At 39.2% G+C, this 17,045-nt stretch overlaps 2 protein-coding genes across 2 annotated transcripts in view; one reads left to right on the top strand and one right to left on the bottom strand.

Annotated features, from left to right (window-relative positions):
* The first annotated feature begins 144 nt into the window (after positions 1-144).
* LOC140233196 (uncharacterized) lies at positions 145-7,739 on the top strand. The gene is made up of 6 exons (XM_072313310.1): positions 145-275; positions 1,140-1,239; positions 1,609-1,779; positions 2,542-2,726; positions 3,438-3,582; positions 4,560-7,739. The coding sequence occupies exons 1-6, from the start codon at positions 253-255 to the stop codon at positions 5,067-5,069; spliced, it is 1,134 nt and encodes a 377-aa protein (XP_072169411.1). The 5' UTR covers positions 145-252; the 3' UTR covers positions 5,070-7,739.
* The window catches only part of LOC140233197 (pre-mRNA-splicing factor ATP-dependent RNA helicase PRP16-like), a 33,520-nt gene continuing 24,146 nt past the window's right edge, over positions 7,672-17,045 (bottom strand). Inside the window, exons 19-25 of the mRNA XM_072313311.1 lie at positions 15,932-16,096; positions 15,204-15,352; positions 13,664-13,853; positions 12,551-12,676; positions 12,230-12,325; positions 10,623-10,744; positions 7,672-9,395 (exon numbers count right to left, since the gene is read on the bottom strand). Coding sequence (XP_072169412.1) covers positions 9,311-9,395; positions 10,623-10,744; positions 12,230-12,325; positions 12,551-12,676; positions 13,664-13,853; positions 15,204-15,352; positions 15,932-16,096 — 933 coding nt within the window. The 3' untranslated portion in view covers positions 7,672-9,310. The remainder of the gene's footprint in view (positions 9,396-10,622; positions 10,745-12,229; positions 12,326-12,550; positions 12,677-13,663; positions 13,854-15,203; positions 15,353-15,931; positions 16,097-17,045) is intronic.

Here is a 17,045-nt window from a genome sequence, read left to right as displayed (position 1 = left end):
ACTTATCGTGCGTGGGTACTGCTGGGCTGTGTACGGACGGTTGCGCCCAAAGAGATTTTTCTCCTCCCCACCACTGGGGAAAATCTCTTTGGTTGCGCCACATCTTACTGTTGAATGCACTATCGGTGTGTGTCGTGTGTGTGTGTGTGTACCGTGTGTGTGTGCGTGTAGTTGTGTACGTAAAATTTACGTGGGGATGAATGGGATCAACCAACTGACTGGAGAGCGTCGCGTCGCTACCACAAAAGCAGAATGAATATTTTACCGAAGAAAAGGTAGGGGATTTTATTTGAACTTCACTTTAACAAACTCACTGAAAAGCCTGAAGTTTTAGCCTTAGTATTAGTAGTACCCATATGATGTTTCAATGTACGTATTTTTACGAATTGAAAATTATCAAAAGAACATACGCAGGTTCATGATGTGGTCCCATACATTCACTATCATGCTGGTTTATGAAATTGCATAAATAAAAAATAAAAACACTCAGCGACAACACTAGTCTAGACCTATGTCACTACCACAACAGCACTAAAAAGTGTAGAGTCTGTAAACTGGTTATAGTGAACCTCGCCTACATTTTATTTTGTAGAACCTATGTTGAAATTCACCTACGTTATAGAAGTCAAAGGGTCTTCGAAATTTTCTCAAGATGATCAAAGTAATTTAATTCAAACATGTTGATTGTTGTGACTTGTGTGTGTCCTTGATCTTGTTGATGTAGAGTCTAGTCTTTAAGTTATAAATTATGTGAGAAATGACCTCGTCGACTGTTACATTTGGTCTCTACCTGTGCTGTGCATGGCACATTGATGAAAGACTAAAGTTACAAGACTTCCTATATTGGCCGGGTGTGACATGCTGTGTATACATGTGAAATAAACAAGATTTCACACTAACTTATAAAGAAATATGAAGAGGATATGGCAGCATCATATTTTTAGGCTGTACACACTGCTCTGAGTGCTGGTAATCGTATGAGCAACTCATTATACCACCTTGCTTATATGTCCCAATATCAAATACTTTCAAAGTCATCAGGGAGAAAGTTGTTATGAATGGTCATAAAAAGTAGACAAATTGAAGTACATGTATTGCGGTGAAATCATCTGCCATTCTCTTGTTGTCTTACCTTTTAGTTGGCACGTGCGGAATCGAGACAATATCACAAGAGTGAAGAGAGATGAAGCCCAAGCAGCGGAGGAAGAGAAGAAAAAGGAAGCAAGAATTGCCCTTGCTGTGAGTATGTCCTTCATCTTATGACATCAAGGAAGACATTTAATGGTATTAGAGCTCTACATGGATTATTTTTATATGAATTATGCAAATCAAGAAGTAATGAAATCGTTTGCAGTAAATGCTGAGATGAAATCAATATCATACATTATTTTTGATTTGTACAAATGACGGGGAACAAATCTTTTCATTTTTTTTTTTTTTTTTTTTTTTGGGGGGGGGGGTAATTTTCAGAATTGTAACATGATTTACAGATGTATGTTTTAGCATCTCACTTAAAAGTAGAGTTGTATCAAACCCAATGTTGATTTTGATTGTTTGATGAAACAACCTATTTTCTAAAATCTCCACCCTGTTTGTCTTTCAATACAGGAACAAGAGGCACGGACAGCACTGTTGCGAGTGAGAGCTAGAAGCAAGCCCTCAGCAGGTCTCGTTCACTCACAACCACCAGCCCTCAACAGTACAACTGCAGAGGATGTGCCATCTACTCAAGCACTTTTAGGGAATCATATCAACTTCTTTGCAGACATTGAGTCAGGGGTAAGCTTTTTCAAGAGCTGAGTGCACAGTGTGAAAGATAAATTCCAAAGTGGCGCTGCAACTGTGTGTATTGGCCTTCTGCAGTATGATGCAGAAGGCCGTATCAAATTAGGTAGGCCAATCTAACTTGCAGTATATTTGCAAGAATATGTTTGTTGTGTGTACATGTAGATAAAGGAAGAGATTAGGATATGTAGATAGATAGATTCATACATAGACGGATAGGAAAATTTTCGATAGAATATGAGTCTACCAAGCAAGTGCAATATTTCTCTGGGAAGTTCCGTACAGTTTTGTAGTTGTTTTTGTCATTGCTCACTGGAAGGTATCAAAGTGGTGCAGTAAATGTGATTGTATTTGTAGATTTGATTGCATAATGAGTTAACTGCATTCTGTATGCTATAGAAAGAAAATAAAAATAAAATATGTGATATTTTTAATCATAACTTCAAGAATATTCCTGGTTATGTAACAAGTGAGGTATCGCTGGAAAGGTTTTATTTAGCTGTCTGATGATGGACTTTGAATTGTTTAAAAATGCAGAGCTGCCAAGTCTCCCTGATAATGTCAAAATCTGTTTATGTCTGAATAAGAGAATATTAAAATCTCCCTGATTTGGGAATTATTTTCGCCCATTGAAATGCATATAGCACACAGATATCTCCCTGATTGCTGTGTGGAATCTCCCTGATTTGGATGTGGGAATGTTGGCAGACCTGAAAATGGCACTTGACCCATTTTGCAAACTTGTTGTTTTCACAGAGTAAGACAGCGACATCCAATAAAGACAATGAAGCTGAGAAGAAGCAGGAGCAGGAGGCCTATGAGAAGAAGATTGGTCTCCTGACCTACCTGGGCCAGAGTTCTGCAGAGTCTCAAACCGTCAAGCCTTGGTACCAGCAGGGAAGACAACCGGAACAGGACCAGCCAGAAAAAAACAGCACAGAGTGAGATCAAAAGAGATTCTTCAGTTTCTACCAATATCAAAATGATTATATCTTTTGAGGGAAAACAAAATATGTATGTGTAAATTTCATGATTAAAAAAAAATGGTATTCTCCTTGTGCACTGATCTGTGATTTCTTTGGCAGGGAATTCATTTCCCTTGCATAACATACTATTTTGTGTGTGGTGTGTGTGTGTGTGTGTGTGTGTGTGTGTGTGTGTGTGTGTGTGTGTGTATGTGTGTGTGTGTAATGTTGTATTCTGCACAAATGTCAGACTTGTTATGTGTATGTGCACATGTGTGTCTTTCCTCTCTTTTTTTGTCTCTCTATCTGATCTATCCATCTACACTCAACCATGCCTAAGTCTATTTGGACTGAAGAAATAGCTTTGACTTAGAGAAAATTCGACTTATGTGGGATTCAAATCAACGGAATATGAAGAGAAGGGACTTAAAAAGACCTTCGACTTAGGCAATTATTCGACTTATGCGAGGTCTTAAGCAAGGTTGACTTATGAGGGATTCAAATCAACGGAATATGAAGAGAAGGGACTTAAAAAGACCTTCGACTTAGGCAATTATTCGACTTATGCGAGGTCGACTTAAGCAAGGTTGACTGTATTAATCTATATGTCAGTCTACATTCTGCAGTAATTTGTGGGAGGCATTATGCTCAATTTTTACTTTTCGTACATTCATTTATCACTTTCAGCACAAATGATTTGAAAAGAAAAGCATCTCTGGATCCGATGAATGACATGCTGCGGTTTCTTGGAAAGAAATCTAAAAAGGATGGTACTGGGAGCAAGACTACTGTTGATCAAACTACTTCCTTGACAAAGACATCAGTTCCTAAGGCAAGTACAGAATCACAATAGATATGAATGTAGACATGATATGTTTTTGTTGTCTGAAATATAATTTCAGTTTCATAATGTGTTATATCTGTGAAAAAGAAGCTGCAGTTATCATCACAGAATTTTCTTCCATTAAACCAAAGATCCTCTTTGGAGGAAAATTTATATACTATAACACTTTCAGGGAGTAGACTCCCCGGCAAACACATAGTATGCAGAGTGTAGCAGTCTGGTATACAGTGATGGTATCCTTTCTACTCTACTAAATATTAGGACAACTGGACAATTTTATGGGTAATTATGTTTGTGTAAAATATTCTGTACTGTTCGATCAGTTACATGAGGATCTGTATAGTATTTGATTTGAATTGAGGCTGTAAATGATATTATGATCAAGTGTGTATGTGTGGTAAAATGTGAAACCTTCTTCTTTTTCATGTGTTGCAGTTTTCTGTATTAACAAACAAACTAATATGCTAGTGATAACTATGATTTGTGAAAGTGGATTGTGAATATCCAATGGAATGTCAATGCTACATGAGTATTATGGCTAAGTGAGCATGCTCTGCTCTCATTACAATGGAATACACTCTCCAGCATTTCTCAATAATAAATGATGACTATGGCTCAACTGGTCTTTTCTCAGCAAGAAATTGCATTACTCCTCATGTACACCCACAGTGTTTATGGTAACAGATGGCTGTGCTGTTAAATCTGGTGTACCCTGTCAGTGGGATAAAGAAATTGCAGGCATCTCTGTACCATCCCTCACTAGCAACTTTTGAAAGTACTGGATGACATTTTCATGCTGTTTATATTCATACCACTGTACAATGTTAAGTGGTGTGAAACCAGTTGTGTGCATATTGTCAACATACAGGACATATCATTCTTTTGCTTCTTGTTATCACATACTACAGTATTACAATTCTTATGCCAAGTGCTGTTCAATAATGTATCCATGTTTCCTTTTTCAGGATACATCAAGTGCAGAGAGCATCCTGTCTATGTTCAGCAAGTACAGGAGCAAGTCAGAGGGTGATCGGAGCAAAGAGAAGGACTCCCACAAACATCATAAGAGCAAGAAGAAGAAAAAGCGACATGATACCAGTCGGAAATCTCACAGAGACTCCAGGGGACACCGCAAAAAATCTCACAAGGACAAAAAGCACAAGAAGCACAAGCGAAGATCAAGGTCTCGGCGCAGTGACAGCGATGAGGAGAGTTCTAGCGAAAGTGGGACAGAGAGCGACGGTCCAGGAGCAAGGAAGTCTGCTTCATCCGGACCGAGCATCGAACAGCTGCGGGCGGAGCGGCTGAGGAGGGAGGCGGCCGAGAGGGCGAAAACCGAAAGGCTGTTGTCGGGGAAACCACTCGAGGAGAAACCCGTGACGCAGAGCATCACGGACAAGCTTGATGGACGGTACAATTCACAGTTTAACCCTCACTTGGCGAGGAAGCACCAGCCAAAACAGCCTTTGTTCTAGACATTCACATACCTCTGGAGGATTGGGACTGTTTGGAGAAGCAGAGGAAAATACTTGGTGTGTGGTTTTTCATTGACCAAGTGCGCTCATGCCAATATCCAAAGGAAACAATTTGTAACTTATTGAATGGACTTCCTTCTTTAAAAGAGTATGATCCTGGTGATCATGTTTATATGAGAGAATTGCTTTGTCAAGTCATAGCATGTGAAAAAATATATAGATTTTTAGTAGATGTGGAGAATAAACAAAATCAATACACTTGCTAGGCAAATATTTAGTTTTTAATGACATCAAGATGTCATATCTTTTTGTCATACATGAATGAACTTTCCCCTTTAACTCGAGGAGGAGTCCTGGGTATACTCGGGCAAGTGTCTATGGGAAATGCATGTTAAAGAAAATCAGCCCGTTCTCAACAGGTTAAAAGAGTTTGATCCTGGTGATCATGCTTATGTGAGAAGGTCGCTTTGTCAAGTCATAGAATGTGAGGGGAAAAAAAAAAACAATTTTAAGAAGACAAAATTTGAATCAATACACTTGCTAGGCAAATATTTCATTTTTAATGACATCAAGGTGTCATATCTTTTTGTCATGCATGAATGGATGTTCCCCTTTAAAAGAGTGTGATCCTGGTGATCATGTTTATGTAAGAAGGCTGCTTTGTCAAGTCATAGAATGTGAAGAAAATAAATTTTGAGAAGATATCAAGTTTGAATGTGGAGAACAAGTTGATACACTTGCTAGACAAAATATTGCATTTTACTGACATCAAGATGCCAGATCTTTTTTCGTGTGCTTTTCTCTCAACATTGATAACACTTTAATTTCTAGTTTGTTTAAATGTCCCTTGACATCGATTACATTTTGACTTCTGCTGATGTATTTCTGCAAATCACAAACTGTGGAACTGTGTGAACAAAATATGTATCACAAATTGTTGTTATCTTAATCTTTTAATTTTTTTCTGTGCCCACTACTAGCATCCGCATACCAGGGTCTGCCCCTAAAAACAGGTCACTTGCCTTTCATCATATCATCACAATGCAGGTGTGCAGCAATCAGTGTCTCTATCCATCAGTCGCTAGGAACACAAGTCACTCAATTTCTTTACTGTTCAGGCACTGATATCTTTATGCTAGAGTCACACACGGCCGGGTAACAAAACGGATTTGATCCGGGTGAAAATGAGCCGGATTAGTCCCAGAATGGAGGGTAATTTATGCTACAGTCACACACGGCCGCATTTCGAATCGGATCCATAAGGAATTCAAACCGTATCGACCCATATTAATTCCTTATCAACCCGGTTTGACTTGTATTGACCCGCATCGGACCGTATAAAAATCCGCTTTAAATCCTTAACTGAATCCTTTTCGACCCCTATCGACCTGTGTCAACCCGCTTCGACCCGTACCGACCCGGATGTAAACCTTGTCATCATCCGTTGCATGAAGGCAATGCGGTATATGGTAAGGGTCCATACCGTTTTACGCTGCGGGTCGATGCGAGTCAATGCGGTTTGAACCGGGTCAATTCGGATATCAATACGGAATTGAAATCTGTGAGAAAATTGTGAACACGACCAAAAATTTTTCACCACTGTATCATAGCCCCCGGAATCCATCAGGAGTTGACACGGGTTTACGATGCGGGTCAATGCGGATCTCTACGGCTCGAACCGGGTCGAACTCGGTACGAAATCTAGCATGAGTAACTTGCATTTTGTGACAAGAGCTGTGGCTAACTAGCAGGTGTATGTGTGTGTGTGTGTGTGTGTGTGTTAGTTTGCCCGTTTCATGACTGACCAAAGTTTCACAGCTTTAATTTTTTGCTGATGGTGGGCAAGCACTTCTAGTCTCACAAGAGATGTTGGCAAACTGGTCATGTGGCACACTGGCACCCCTCTCCACAGAGAGCCTAGCAGATCAAATTTCAGGGGTGCCACACCCGCTTAAACACAGAACTTTACAAAAGGATACCCATGGGGTGGAATCCCTATTAAATAGCAGGGCTGTGGACAATCTGCTACAACAATGTGAATTTGTTTAATGACACAGTATCACCTGTCTTGCTTTGTGAGCTGATGCACCAGTTTGTGGCAAGTTGAATGTCATTGGGTATTGTTATTCACATTTCAGCTGACTATACCACCCAGTACATCATGAAAGCCATGAGAAAATTTCCAGGAGTTGAGCTTAGTAGGAGCAGAAAATTGAAATTAATGATTTAAAAAAAAAAAAGATTTGCTGCATATTTCAGTACATCAATAATACAATTCCTAAATCTGTGATGTAAAGACATTGACTGTAAAAGTGGATAGTTTCGCAAAAGTAATTTTTCGCGCTGGGCTTGGTAAGATGAATTTCTTGTGCTTTGATTCCGTGGAATCAAGACATTTAATAGTGAGCCATATAACAGGCCAAAATATTCGTGTGCTTTTATTTTCAAGCTAGCTTCTGGTTGCAGGAAATGCTCGAAAACATAAAGAGTGAGAATTTCCACTTTTACAGTAAATCAGCAAAATCATGGACACAGGATGGGAATTTTATGTCAGCAGGCTTTAAACACATAAACAATAATGAAAAACCACAGACTTTGTGAATCCTTGTTTACACTCTTACAAATGTTTATTCAGATTGTAATAATTTACAGAATAAAATACACTTTATACAATAATCAAGCTTCCAGTCTCTTTTTTCCTGTGCAGAAAACCACAAAAATATACCAGGTGTCTTTGTCACCAGCCTGACATTACAAAACTCTGAAAGTGCTCTCAAGTTATACTGCAGAAAGCAAAGCACTACACTGGAGAAAATTTCAGAAATTGCAGTGATTCTGAAGTAGTTGTGACATTACAAGTGCTGGCATTCATGACATCGATTACACCCACTAGCACGTACTTGAGAACCAGGGGCTACAGTATGTGTACGACGGCCAATGAGCAATTTGTGGAATGTTTCAATGTTGATACATGTAATAAGCTCGAGACATTACACCAGCGTGCAGTCTTAATGTGTTCACATTCAAAGATGTTCCTATTTTTTATTACGTACCAACTGATTGGTTTCTCAAGTCACCTGTAGCTTTCATTCTCTCCTCACAGCTGAAATTTGTTTTGCATTTATGATTGATGCTGCCAGTTAGGGCAATCTTGATACAAATCTATGTGCAAGCAGCATGTACGTTGTCACAGGAGATTTCATACCACCTGACACTATGAGACATATGGATATCTGGTAGAGTACAACAAATTTTGTTCAGATGATAATACATGCAGTTACGTTCAAACAGTGATCTTTTAACCTCCAGGATAATTTCTGTGGGGCGTTGAGTGTTGCGCAGTCAATTTTGACTTTGAAATGACTGATTTCACAATGAAATCGACCGTGCAACACTTGGCGCACCACAGAACCTATCTTCGAGGTTAAGGATCACTGTCGGAACGTAACTTATAACAAGCCTAGGCATAGACACTGATGTACAGGTGGGGGTAATAAGCCTTTCACTGATGTCTTCCTGAAGCGACAGAAAACATAAAGAGGATATCAATTCTGACTCCTTTCTTTGATTCCACGTCAATGATATAAAAGCATTGCAGGGTGGTACACTGACATTAAGTATATGTCTTGGAAAGTGCTTCCATCTCAAACATTGGCCTGCAATGTTGAGTACTTTGAATCCTTGGTAACCCACGTAATAAAGAAAAAACAGAGAGGTAGAAGGGCATATACTTTCAGTGAGATTTACCGGTCTAATTTTCAAGTCACTTGCAAAAAAAAAAAAAGGAATGGAAAGGTAAATGTTTATGTCCTGTCATTTATTGCTGCTAGTTTCAGGGGAAGAATATGACATTAATCACAATATGTGAGAAGATATCACATGTTCACAAACCTAAGAACATACACTACTGTATGATTTAGATTTTGCTTGTATGAACATACATCGTCGCTTGGGCGACAAGACCTCGTATCTACAAAATGTCAAATATTCAGGAGAGCAAAAAAACATGGCGGCCACAGCACTATAGCGAATGGGATAGCCTTTCCTTTGACATGTCGTGGTGGCTTTATTTTTGGAGTAAGATAGTTGGGATTTGGGCAGGATATCATTTAACCCATTATTTGACTATTAATCCAAAAAAGTAATTTTCAACAAAATTGCAGATACAAGGTCTTGTCACCCCAGCGACGAATGCCAGTGTCAGATAAGATTTTAGGTCCTTTGCTGACCACGCCCTGGTATCATAGTCCAAATGATGATGGCAGCTTCCTCTTTGGTGTGGCAAGACTGGAGCCCTCTTTCCTCCCTGGGGTGGCTATCTTTAACCTAGTCAGAAAACACGGATGAATAATCAGAAAGGTAGACCAGTGAGTAACTACAGAAAAAGCCAGTGAAAGGAAGACCTGGCTGTATTATTGGTATCATTGTGTGGTTTGTGGTTTAAAACTACAGTGACAAGGAAATTCAAGAATATTACTACCGACTTCAACAGCCAACTAAACTCTTGACACGGAATTTGGAGCAGCATGGAATAAACCAGGGCCCCATTTCATAAAAGTTGATATGATAGCAACTCTTGCCGCAATGGCAACTTCCCATAGCAACAGCCAATCAGGAAGCTAGATTCTTGTCGTTACCATTACAATTGCCATTCTAGCAGGAGTTGCCATTGTGTCAAGTTTTTATGAAATGGGGCCCAGAACAAAGCAACACAAGGAATGTGTGAGAAGCTCTAACCACACTGTGAAATACAAGTTCCATTCATTATCCACTGAATAGAAGCTCGGGGTTAAAAATGGCAATCAGCAAAAACTATCGAAATTCCAAGCACTTACAAGAATAATTTCTGCGGTTGATTTTCTGAATGACATTGTGCCAGTGTCTACTCAAGCGTTATTCCATACCATGTCAAAATTGGAACAAAAAGAACAAAAAAGCTATAGCATGTCAGAATGAAAAAAAAAAGAAAATAAAAAGCTTTGACATTTTAAAAGTTTCACATGTTTTGCACAAAATATTCATATTAGTTCCAAACACACAATCTGAGAAAGTGATGATATCAGTAATTGGGGGAGGGGGTGGGATGTTAAGTGCATTGTTAAAAAAAGCTAACAGATCTTGAATCAACTAAATAATTTGACATCACTGCAAATGATACCAGTTTATACAAGCATTTATACAGAAACTGTATCCACTGGAATTGAATAATTATTAACATCATGTTTTGACAAATAATGCTAATGTTTGGAGAAACCAAATAAAAACCTATGAATGACTGGCTTGTATACAGTGGAACCTCACTATAAAGAGTTGGGACATAAAACAACCGTCTTGAAACAAGCTAATTTGCACCTCCAAACCCTTTACTGTTGTTTGTTTCTGTGCCCTGATAAAGGGAGAAACCCCATATAACAAGGTACTGTAATTGTCTTGATTCTAGGTCCTCGGTATGACAAGGTTCCCCTGTATAACATTCATTCTTCATTGATTGCTTTATGGTTCATACGTGTATGGGTTTGCAGAGCTACACTGTCTTTACAAGGGATGCCTCACCTCTTGGATGTCTTGATGCGCCGCAGTGTAGCCTCCTCCTTCCTTGCCCGTAGCTCCTCCGTTGCTAGGGCCATCTCCTCCTCCATGGCGGACTGTTCAGCCTTGGCTGCTTGTCGTCCCTCCTGGAAGAATATAAAACGACCGAGGCAGGAACAATGTCAATGCACTCTTCCCTCCTCTATCTTCCTGATCAAAGCATCGTTTCAGGCATAAAGTATCTCGATTCAAATCATTTTCATATCTCTTCCACAGAACACACAAATAAGAAAAACACACAAATGTTCTTTGGTACAAGACTTGTTGATTATGAAAATTAGTGGTAATTAACAAATGAAGAGTATGTACTAAAATTACTGTACCATCTATGCTAGGAGGGAAAAAATGAGTCCACTAACAGTTGTCCACCTATTACATTGCGGACAACTCTTGCAATCAATGCAAAATGTGAGGACTTTCTTGATTAGAAATGTGATATAAACAGTAATTTTTGACAAGCCAGACTTCTGGTATAAGTACTAGAATCCCTTGCAACACAGTTTGACCAATCCAATTCTGGACAGTCATAAAGTCATATTCCAACATGTACTTTTGATCCCATTAAACCTCACTCACTAAAGCCAAGAGATGTCTTTGAAAAACAACAACAAATAAACAACACCATATACTGCACCTACTGACAAAAGTAGTGAGTTTAAATATTGTGCAGTGACGTGAAGTACAATGTGACACAGCTAGCAAAGTTTTATGTATCACAGATTTGACAAAACTCTGGGTATACAAACTCTAGACTGCTAAACTTAAACCCATCCGAACTAATCAAACATGTATTTTTCCTTCTGTTCATTTTGTCTTATTATGCTGACCACGATATATGCTGGTTGCTTTTTCACAGCCTTGACTGTGATTGTGAACAACACAACATAATTCAAACCGGATAATATGATGATAAGTTTATGACAAAGCATGTACAGTTGAACCTCTCGTATCCGGACAAGTCGGGACCGGGGCTCATCCGGATAAGGGATTTGGCCGGATACGGGAGACTCAATGCTTTATACACGTACATATACATACACATGTACTGATGTAGCGAATTGTAGTACCACATGTAGTAATGTGTATACTGCAACTTTCGTTGTTACATTTGGGGATGTTTGGGGATGTTAAAATGTCTGAAGGTAAGCAATTTGGAAGGAAATTTGATGTAATGTATGTTAATCATGTTCGAAGTAATATGTAATTCATGTGTGTTTGTGTAGGAGTTCTCAAGGAGTTAGGAATCCCCCTTTCCTCCCGTAATTATTAAAACAAAAATCACGGCGAGATTGCGTCCGTATAATAGAGAGATCCGGATAAAGGGAGGCCGGATAAGAGAGGTTCAACTGTATCAAATTTTCATCGTATCACTCTTGAAAAGTCCTGCAAAGTCCATATAGGTTGAGTGGATAACAGCATAACCACAGGCTACTCTTCAGATAGAACTTGTTAAACTTCACAGGATTTACTGCCAAATTTTGCTCTACCACCTGGCAAAAATGTAAATGGGTGGGAATGGGGGAAAACAGCCATTTAGATGGAGGAATAAAACTGTTTCTATGGTTACTCACCATTCTTGTCTTGCCCTTCTCCTTGATGCTGTAGAACATGGGACCCAGCTCAGCTAGCCATTCCCCTTCCACTGCTGTCACACACTGCATGTATTCCTGTAGAACGGCAACACACAACACATACAGATTTACACTACATTACATTACATGATGTCACATTTCATAAAACACTGAAAAAGATTCTTGCCATCTGACTGGTCAATTGCTTTTACATCATATTCGCTAAAAAGTAACATTGCAAGATATCAACATGCAACAGCATTCTAAATGAGGGCAAATTAACCGGAATGACAGCTGCAGAATAAGTGCAGGAGAGTTTACCTTAGAGGTCATGACAAGTTCGTGGTAGATGATGTACTCTGGTGTAAATCCCATGCCAAAGAGGGCGCTTGTCGGGTGCAGGTGGCATGGCATGCCTGTGCGAACATTGACATACTCTCCAATACCCTGGCAATAAAAAGAAAGAAAAATAATAACATACATATACTGTAAATAACACAAAATAAACTTTCACCACAGTAGCAATGTGTCCTGTTGGGAACTAGAGGTTAACAAATGACCAATTGATAGGTCATTCTTTGATGTGTGTTTCTGTGTGTACATGTATGTGTGTGTGATCACCACGGTAATGTTGGCATGCAAAGAGCCAATGTGTAGGGAAATGTGTGAGGAATTTGTACCACATGCCAAAATGATGATGATGATGATGATGATGATGATGATGATGATGATGATGATGATGATGATGATGATGATGATGATGATGATGATGATGATGATGATGATGATGAAGAAGAAGAAGAAGAGGAATAGGTGGAGGGCAGGATGGAGGCAGGCAATGGACAAACATGAAAACAGAAGAAAGTGGATGAAGATGGGGAGGAGGAGGAACGAGAGTAAAACATAGACAACAATAAAAAAAAAAAAAGAATAGAAAGGATGAATGATATGGCTTAGATGACAAGTTAGAGTGGTTTTTTTATCACTGTTTTTTCATTTATTCATTCATTTATTTTTTCCATCTCCAACAGAACTTGTAAATACATTTTCATTTCCGCATAAAATACAAGTGCATATGTATGTCAATATTACAAAATATGATAAATGAAATTTATGGATAAACAAATGATAAGGTGGAAAAGCAAAAAGCAAAGAGAACATTCTGAAGTTTACAAAATGCAGGAGATGGGGAGGAATGCTGAAGAAGCAATGCTTGTGAGGTGCATTCCCCCCAAACGTAGTAAAATAATTATACATATCATATCATTGATCTTCTACTTTGTACATGAAACAAAATTTACAAAATGAATTACACGAACTACAAATAAAAACCTCACTAGCCCTAGACAAACACCCAGACAAAGCCAAACTCTTAAGTCGCTGTCATGCAGAAAATAAAACAGGAAATTTTCTTTAAGTTTTCTTCAATCTCACCTTTAGCTTGGCTGCCTGGTGGAAGAAGGCAGAACAGATGCACTTGCGTATCAAATCCCAGCTAGAGCCGCAGGAGACCAGCTCCATCCCTTGCTGGTCCATGATGTCCTTCAGCTGCTGCCTCACCTCTCGCACCTTGCGCATCGCCTTGACGTGGATGAAGTGCTCGGAGGACCACACCGATGAGTAGCTGTAGAGGGCGACATTTTAGGAAACGCATGCACGTAGGGACAAGTTCTCAAAGACTATAGTCTACCAAACTTGGAAGGGAAATGGAATGCTCCTTGGACTCCATTAGTATGAAAGCTATGATGCATTTGTTGTTGTCGTTTTTTTTCCAACCCATATGTTCCACTTCAAATTATCACAATAATTTTCAAATACAGGCTGGCACTCCTGCTATAAGAACCATGGATACAACAAATTTTGTAACAATGAAATAAAATTTTTGGTCCCAAATTGTTACCATTAAAGTCTATGGTGCAAATTTTCCTCTGGTTACAAAGAAATTTTGATACAAATGAAAACACAATCCCCAATCCTGAGAACTTTGTTACACCAGGAGTTGCCTGTATTGTACACTGCATTTTTGCGCATGGATCATGAGCCATTCTTAATGCATAATGCCTAAACTACAAAGGCTGAGTGAAAAACTCAGCCTTTGATCAACTGATCAAGGCTTAACCCTTTGAACCCCACACTATTTGAGATGGTCGTGACCCTCACCCTGCATAATTTGCACATATTGAGCATATTCTGCTAAATGACTGAATACATTGGTAATGCATACAAAAAAAATACAACAAAAACAAATAACCACAGGTCTGTGAAGTGTGGTTATGATTACCACAGGTCTGTGAAGTGTGGTTATGATTACTCCAATTTTATTTGAGCTGCAATAATAGCTCAGTATGACAATAATGGTTATAATCATAATGATAATCAACAATAGTAATGTTAGCTATAAAAACAACAATCTCATTCCCTGACTGTGCCACGCCCCCTTGACTTCGACGATCACCAACATGATCACCTCGAGCTCCAGCTCTAACGGCATCCCAGCTGCTATTTCCCCCGCTGGTACCCGGCTGAGATTGTACATCACCTTGTGCAGCATCTGTGTCCGTTTCATCTTCAAAATCACTGCTTTGACTATAATATGACTTGTCAATAGCTTCCTCATAATCACCAGATGATTCACCTAACATTATCGCACGAGCCTCCTCTGCAGAATAGCATCTTTTTGCCATTTTTATAGCTCAAAACTTGCAAATCTAAACCAAACCGTAATCAACGACAGTATAGACCGAAGAATCTCTCCACATCGTTGTATAGATGGCGTCGTATTAAGGGGGTCACCTGACAGTTAAAACTCAAGTTATCAAAGTCACATGATTTCTGGCCGGTATATCAGCCTTTAGGGTATTTGCACGTTCTGCGCACACGGCCGGTTTTCCGGCCTTTCGGGTTCAAAGGGTTAAAACCAGATAAATGCTAAAGAGACTCTCAGTAGCAGGAAATGAAAACTTTTGACACTCACTGGTTGTTTTTCCACTGCTGGTAGACATTAAGATAGGTCAAGTGGTCACTCTCGGGGACAGAGAACTTTTCTCTGGCCTGGTCACTCTCCTCCTCCCTACCCTTTGGTCGATAGAAGATGGACGGCACGGACAGCATCGACACGATGGTCTGCATGACATCAATACAGGATGGAAGAGTTTACAAACAGATACCTCTAACAATGGCTTACAGAAATCTTAAGCTCATTCAAAATCTTTAGATACAGTGTTCAGAAAGTTGTGACAAGTAAAGAGTATTCTTTTTTTTTTTCTTCTTAAAGAACAAATCTGTATACGCTGCAGATGAATTTACACGTGTCTGGACTTGTGAGTTCATTTTCAAATAGGTATCAAACAAAGTTGGTTATCAACAGGTATAATTTTTCCTAATCCTACTTCATCTAATAGAAATCTCTTTATCCTCTCTATAAATAGCAAAATCTTTCTTTTTCTTAAAGCTACACTATTCTGAATGAATATGCTTGAGATTTCTGATCATTGAAACTGCTAGAGGCTGTTTGCAAAAAAAAAAAAAAAATACCTGTGTTTCTAAAAATAATGAAAAATCAGTCTTAATCATTCATCATTTTCTAGAAAGAGAGGGTTGCTGAAAAAGACTGGGCCAACGCTCTTGTACCCCCTTAATTTTCTGGCATAAGATTTACAATTGCACAGGACTGAAATTCAGATTGTGTGCAGACATACATACCAGGGCCTCGGCACTGCACCCCATCTCACACGCGACAATGAGGAATTTGGACAGGGCTGGGTCCAGGGGAAACTCCACCATTTGTCTCCCGATGGGGGTCAGCTGACCTGTGTTATCTAGAGCGCTGAGGATCCACAGCTGGTACATGGAATTCAGCATGTTGTCCTGTAAAGGAAGCAAGTAAACAAGTGGCATAATATATGTTTTATGACATATAGTTGTAACATCAAGATAACGTTGCATTGGTCATGTGATGTCTTTGTGTCTTCCTACACAAAAAAGCATAACTTGATATATCTGTTTTATGTAGCCAATCACATCATTATCACAATCTCTATCTCACACGGCAGCTCTCGCTATCCTTGACCATCATCCCTCCAAATTAAAATACTACCACCATCACAACCATAAGGATAAACACCACAAGTCAACTACCATCACCCTAACTCAAACTATCACCATCACCATAGACATCATCCCCAATGCTACTACCATTATCATTACTACCAGTGACATCAATATCACTGCTATAACCATTATTACCATCACTGACATCATCATCACAACCAGTGACATCATTATCTCGAATATAATCATCACCATCATTGACATCATCATAATCAGTGACATAATTATCACCATTGCTGACATCACCATCACAACCAGTGACATCATAATCACTGCTACCATCACCATTACCATCACTGATATCACCATCACAACCAGTGACATCATTATCACAGCTACCATACCATTGCTGACATCATCATCACAGCTAGTGACATCATCATCACTGCTACTATCCTCACAACAACCAAACATCATCACTGCTGCCATTACCACCACCACCACCAATGAAATCATCATTTCTGCTACCATCATCACCACCACCATCACCACCACCACCATTGACATCATTATCACTGCTACCATCATTACTACCATCAATTACATAATTACTGGTAACATCATCACCACCATCACTGGCATTATCACTGCTACCATCATTATTACCACCAATAACATCTTCATCACTGCTACCATCATCATCACCATCACAGACATCATCACTGCTACCATTATCATTACCATCACTTACATAATCATCACTAGA

This window comes from Diadema setosum, chromosome 9 (assembly GCF_964275005.1).
Source record: "Diadema setosum chromosome 9, eeDiaSeto1, whole genome shotgun sequence".
Classification (NCBI taxonomy): Eukaryota; Metazoa; Echinodermata; class Echinoidea; order Diadematoida; family Diadematidae; genus Diadema; species Diadema setosum.
This window is presented reverse-complemented; position numbering and strand designations above follow the sequence as displayed.

Coding starts and splice junctions, on each gene's coding strand:
- LOC140233196 (XM_072313310.1), top strand. CDS start 253: ATGAATATTTTACCGAAGAAAAG. Junction 1,780..2,541: donor TTGCAGACATTGAGTCAGGG/GTAAGCTTTTTC, acceptor TTGTTTTCACAG/AGTAAGACAGCGACATCCAA. Junction 3,583..4,559: donor CAAAGACATCAGTTCCTAAG/GCAAGTACAGAA, acceptor TTCCTTTTTCAG/GATACATCAAGTGCAGAGAG.